We start from the raw sequence: 6,556 nt of genomic DNA, 5'->3' as shown, positions 1-6,556 counted from the left end.
AGAGAGCGGTTTCTGACCCTTTCTATGTCTAACACATAACTACCAATGTTTAAGGAGCGCTTGGCTGACTGGATGTTGAACAGGGGTATGCCATTGCCTCCAGTGGCTATATTCCTTGCCTGATGCTCAGCCAACATGTGGGGGTGGGGGGTGAAAAGTTGCCATTATTGACTCTGATTCTCTCCTGCCTTGCTTCTTGTGCTATCGTTTATACCGGATCACAGTGACTACTAAAGAGAGGATCAACTATTATATTTCACTCAAATACCTAATTCTGGGAGAAAATAACACTGAATCAGGATGATGTCAGCCTATCTTCACCTCATGAAGAAGAGCATCAAATATATAAAGTCCTTCAGAGAGAAATTATTTAAAAAAGCCGACTAAATAAAGCAGATTGAATATAGAAAAAACAATCACTAGGGAAGTGGACAATCTGGGAATCCTAGAAGTCAGGGAAGTCTCAGATCCTGGGGATACAGAACATTCTCCAGTCCATCAGCACAGCAAGCAGGAAGCCTGGGCAACTGGCTGCCAAGGAAGATGAGGATCCCAGGGACTAGGTAGGCTGGGGAGCCTGAGAGCTTGGAGGAACAGGGCGGCTTGCCCACCCACCCATCAGCCAGCAAGCATGCACATGGCCTGGAAGGTACCAGGCAGGAAGACCAGGCTTCCTGTGATGCATTTTAATTCAGTCTGTATATGTGTGGCCTCCTGAATGTATCTTTGTGGCTTTGAGGCAACACAGCAAGTGGCCCGTCTTCTCAGTTTCACTTTTAGATAACTCCAAGCTCTTCTTTTCAGCCTCTTACTCAAATAGTAGTCATCCTGGGGGCCAGTTCCCCAGGCTGCCTGCCTGGTGTGCTGCTAGGGGTGGGTTGCAGGGGTGGGGGTGACTGTCTGAATTACCAGGAACTGGGATGTCCCTGACTTCCAGGGAAGTACTCCATATTATCCCATATTGTCCTGAGTTAGGATGATACTTTTTTTTTTAAATCTCAACATTTTCCATAGCAGAGAAATTCCATTTTCAGACCAGATCCTCTCACTTCTATTTATTATTAAAACATGAAACTGAGCCTCTCAGTTAGATTCAGTCAGGAATCATTTTCTGGTATATTGTCTTCTTCAAGGCGTCCTTCACCTCCTTGTTCCTCAGGCTGTAGATCAGGGGGTTCAACATGGGGATCACAAGGGTATAGAACACGGACACCACTTTGTCGTACTTCGCTGAGTTGCTGGATGTGGGTCGTAAGTACATAAAGCACAGAGCCCCATACAGTATGGACACAGCCGTCAGGCGGGAGGCACAGGTGGAGAAAGCTTTGCGTCTGCCCTGGTTGGAGTGAATCCGCAAGATGGTTACCATGATAGAAACATAAGAAACAAGGATGGCCAGAATAGTACTTAATGCAACTATGATGGAAAGGAGGAAATGCACAGTGTCACCCATGTGAGTGTCAGAGCAGGAGAATTTTTGGAGTGGGGGGAGGTCACAGAAAAAGTGATCAATGATATTGGGACCACAAAAGGACAGGCTGAACAAAGAGCCTGTGTGCACAATGGTATTAATGGAGGCATAAATGTATGATGCCGCTACCAGCTGAACACAGACTTTCCTGGACATAATGACCGTGTACATCAGCGGTTTGCATATAGCTATGTAGCGATCATACACCATTACAGCCAGAAGCAAAGCCTCAGAGGTTGTGGAGAAGGAGTGAAAGAAAAATTGTGTGGCGCACCCAGCAAAGGAAATGACTTTCCTCTCTGCTAAGAAGTTCACCAGTGCTTTAGGGGCAATAATGGAAGAGTAAGTGATGTCTACAAGGGACAAGCTGCTGAGGAAGAAATACATGGGAGTGTGTAGCCGCGTCTCGATCCTGATTAAAGAGATCATGCTGAGGTTCTCCACTAGGCTCATGCTGTAGATAAGCAAAAACATCTCAAAGAGAACAGCTTGCAGCGATCGACTGCCTTTGAATCCTAGAAGGATGAACACCGACACTCCAGTGTGATTACCATGTGCCATATATTCCAGATGCTGTTGGGGTAAAAGAAAGAAACACAGCCAAGGTACAGTTTATGATTCAAGATTAACCATATGGGACTGGGAGGTGGATACCACCATTGTGAAATACAGTGGAAAGCCAAGATACAAAAGCCAAGTTATGCTGTTCTGGTTGTGTGACATTTGCAAACAAACTAATTTCATGTGAGTCTGTATAATTGCCAAGTTTTACTCCTTTTAAAGAAAAATAAAATAAAATAGAAAGATCACTTCAGAATTTTCAAAGTCTGCATCCCTAGCAGGCAATGGCATTTGCCAATATCTCTTCATGGCATTCTACAGCCCGGTATCATTTGAAAGAATGTAGAGAAACTAGAAAGGATCCAGAGAGGAGTGACAAAGGGATGGAATGCAAGCCATGTGAGCAAAGGCTGAAGGAACTGGGTATGTTTAGTTTGGAAAAGAAAGAGGAAGATTAAGGAGCGGACATGATAGCAAATCTTGAAATACCTGAAACATTGCTTATAAAAAGTTGCGAGAAAAGTTTTTTCTCTCTTGCCACAGAGGGCAAGACACAGAGGCAGAGGGTTCAAAGTACAGCACAGCCGATTTAGATTAAAGCTCAGGAAAAGCTTCCTAACTGTGAGAAGCAGTCGGACAATGGAACAAACCTGCCAAGGGAGGCTGTGGAAGCTCCTTTCACTGGAGGTTTTAAAAAGGAGGCTGGATCACCATCTGTCTTGGGTTAGTCAGACACAACAAAACACTGCATCCCCCCCCCATGGCTGGGGTAGACTAGAACACGACCCATGTGGTCCCTTCCAATCTATGTTCTATAATTCTCTGAACTCTGCAACAATCTGATGTAGAGCAGAAAGGTGGATGAAATGTTTGAAAACCAGCCTTATATTGCAGCCCTAGCACCCGTCCCTAATTAAATTGTCAGTTAGAACCAGTATATATTTATGAGAAGTTAACCAAAATCTCACATTTGGAATAAAGTCCCAGGGTAATTTCCACAAAGCAATTCTTTGGAGATAACCAAGTTAATATTCACAGAGGGGGTGTTTTTTACATAACGAAAGGAGGTATGAATGAACAGCAGAGGTTCAACAAAGGGAGGCTGTAGTTAAATCATGGTTAAAAGAAGCTCTCAGACTTGTTCTGGCCCCTGGTACTAGCATGGAACTGCATAACTCAGATATTATACCAAAAGTCTGTGAGTACAAAGGAACCCCCAAAGCAAGTCGGCTATGAGGAGCTTTGGGTTGTACGAATAGATGTGGATGGCTGTGTCTTTTGTTGTTTTCTCGGCTGTGAGTTAACAAGCTTTCTCCTAACTGCATCTTATCTCCAAGTTTCTCCTACACATCTGTGAGTACAAAGAAACCCCCCAGCAATTCGGCTATGAGGAGCTTTGGGTTGTATTTACATGTATGTGGATTTGTTGGACTGGGTTAATCGGGCTATCTTTTAAATCAGACTGGTTCTTTATCTTTTCCTATAAGCAAGAGCCTGTATTGAGTTTCTTAATGCAAGATTATTGTTTTATATTTTCTTTCTTCTTTTTCTATAAAGTTTTCTTTTTAAACCTTGTGAAAGTTTCTTTTCTAGGGAGGCAGAGGGGGGAGGGGAACGCCCAAACTCGGTGCCTCACCTCCTTATTGTCCCAAGGGCGGGAAAGGCTAGAGGACAAACGGGAGGGGGAATTTCTTGTGTAAGCTGACTAGGTAAGGACCTAGCCTCGGGGAAGCTAGATTGCTTCTCCGGTTGTATTCAAGGAGTGAAGCATAGCATTGCACCGGCTAAACCAGGAAGGGGGGGGAAGCTGGGAGAGGAGAGAGAGAGACCCAGGGCTCTGGGTCTTGGGGGTTCCCCAAAGGAAGAGTTGGGGGCACCAGAGAGAGGGAAGGGGGAGGTCAGGCTCTCTAAATAAATACCTGACCTGGTGGCAGCGATAATATCCAAGTTGGTAGTGAGCTTGGGGGAGTTTCAGGTAAGCCCCCAGACTTTTGGACGCAAAAGTCCAGGTTTGGGACAGGACCAGGCTTTGGACGCTAAGGTCCAGGTCTGGGACTGGGAGGCTAACTTACCACACTTGCAACTTGATTCCTGGCAAATAAGGGGTATTTTTATCTTTCTTTTACTTTTTTTTCATTTGAGGAGCGTATACAGTAACTTAGCTCATTAAAGCACTTTGGGCCAGATCCTTAGTTGGTGTAAATCATCACAGCTCTATTGTGATCCATGTTGCTATGACAATCAACAACAGCTGAGGGTCTCTAGCCTCATATATGACCCTGTCAAAAAAATCACATTCCTCATTCACGGTATTTTAGGCTTTTTGTCCCATTTTACTGAAAATTATACAAGGGATAATCAAGACAACATTTTGGTGGTAAAAGACTCACCATTTTGAGGATAAGGTGGGGAGGGGGAACTGTTTCTCATTGAAAAGAAAGGATCTGGGTGTATTTACCAGGTAGCTGAAGAAAAGAAAACATTTATTTTACTCACGTTAGTCTCCGTCCTGTAATATTAAAGCTGCCTGTTGCAAGAGAGACATCTCTCTTTCTTGGATTCAAAAGGAGTAATTAGAGGCAGGGCGTATTTATTTGGTCTGCTTGCATTTCGAGACAGAATCCTTTAGAGCTGTCAATCTCACCCCTGGCACAAAGGGCATCATTAAAATGCCCTTTAGGTCACATGGGAGCAGTAGATAGTGGGATGCCAATCTGTTGGCTTCTAACTTTGTTCAAGTTCTTTGAAGCACTGATGGTGCTCTCCATCCCTTTCAACTGTTTTATGCATTCTATAAATCTGAACCTTCCCCCAGGAAGAATTGCTTCCAGTCAGGAGTAAATGTTTACTGAAAATGCATTTTCTGTTACATTTACTGAAATATTTTGTAATTGCTGAGAAAATAAGAATTGAGTAATTCATGACACTGGTATTTTGAGAGCCCCAAAATAGAAACTTTATAAGCAGTTACCAGGTAGAATGCAATGGATCAGGATAAAGATGATTTTTTTTTCCAGAGATGTCTAAAAGCCTTGAAGTGGAGTGGCAAAAATGACTGAAGATCAGGACTGAGGGGCAACTGGCAGACTAGTGTGGATTCAGAAAGGGCTGGCAATAGCAATGGTGTGATGCACAGAGTAATGGGATGAAGGGCATTGGCTGGGGGCATTATCTAACACCTAGATTAGCAAATATGTCTCTGTTTGCATCTCTCTGGCAGTGATGGTGAAAATGAATTTTAAAACTACAAAAATACCAGGATGAGCATGTCAAGATAGAGACTAGCAACTTGTGATTCTACTACAGAAAATCATTCCTCATTTATCTACTATAATTCTTTCATTTTGCTGACAAAAGAGTGACTATGGGAGGAGCCATCTGACATAATATACTTGGACTTTCTTTGACAAAGTCCCTCACATGAGGCTATTAAGGAAGTTAGGTAGTCATGGAATATGAGACAAAATGCTGTCACAAATGAGAAAATGGTTACACAACAGAAAACAAGTGCCCAGTACCTCAGAGATATCTAGACTCTTAACTTCCGTTGATTTCAGTGGAAGTTAGGAGCCTACCTATCTTTGAGCATCTGGGCCAAAAAGTAGAATAAACCATCAATTTCAACACAGCAACAGGTAAAATATGGGTTGACACAATATTCAGCATTAGGACTGGTGGTGTTTCAAATATTTATTAATGATCTGGTACAGGGGACGAGCAGTGAGGTGGCAAAATCTGCAGATGACATGGAATTGCTTTGGTGAGTTCAGGCTGGGGAATGAGAGTGAAAACTTCAGAGGGAGCTAGCTGAAAGTTGGGGGAATGAGCAGCTCAGTGGCAGGTGAAATTAACTGTTGACAAAGGATTTGAACAGCTCATGCACAATTCTGTGTTCTAAGATCAGTAACTGCCAGTGAATCATTCTCTGGTGTTACCAGGAAGAGCTGAATGACAACTTCTCCCCAGTCAAATGGAAAGTTGGCAAATTCAGACCTGAACCATGGAAATACTGGTGCTTGTCATAAAACAGGGGAGTTTTTACACAGTAAATTATTTGTTATTGGTTGTTTTTTTTTAATGAAAATATTAAACCCCAGAAATGTTCAGCCTAAAACTTTTGGCTGAACACCAAAAATGTCTATTTGCCCTGCAGCTTTGGAGGAGTTGTTGTGTGGGTGTCTCATGTTGCAATTCTCCTCAAAGAGCTGGAGGATGTCTGGCAGGATTGTATCTCCCATTGTTCTGATATCGAGGTGCAGAGCCTATGGCCTGCAGTCCATATATGGGGCGCCAGAGCATTTTGTAAGGTCTGCAGCCTGCTTCGACATAATCTACTGACGGCCAATTCAGGGGCGCTGAAACAATTTTTATAGTGGGGCTGCTGGAAGCCATTGAACCAAACTGTAAACCCTGTACATGATGGAAACCACTTCAAGCCAGGGGGTACAGCAGCAGCACTACTGGGTCCAGCACCTATGGGCAAATTCATTAGTGTTTTGGTGCCCAGTTTACATCATTTTAATT

General features: G+C 43.3%; 1 protein-coding gene across 1 annotated transcript; it reads right to left on the bottom strand.

Moving 5' to 3' along the window:
* Nucleotides 1-1,093: 1,093 nt before the first annotated feature.
* LOC116829240 (olfactory receptor 5AP2-like) lies at nucleotides 1,094-3,178 on the bottom strand. The gene is made up of 2 exons (XM_075061393.1): nucleotides 3,163-3,178; nucleotides 1,094-2,007 (listed from the first exon to the last, which is right to left on the bottom strand). Coding segments are annotated over exons 1-2 (915 nt in total). The 5' UTR covers nucleotides 3,164-3,178.
* Nucleotides 3,179-6,556: the final 3,378 nt, after the last annotated feature.

This window comes from Chelonoidis abingdonii, unplaced genomic scaffold (genome assembly GCF_003597395.2).
Source record: "Chelonoidis abingdonii isolate Lonesome George unplaced genomic scaffold, CheloAbing_2.0 scaffold0476, whole genome shotgun sequence".
Taxonomy (NCBI): domain Eukaryota; kingdom Metazoa; phylum Chordata; order Testudines; family Testudinidae; genus Chelonoidis; species Chelonoidis abingdonii.
Note: the sequence above shows the minus strand (reverse complement) of the source record. Positions and strands in the feature narration are given on the sequence as shown.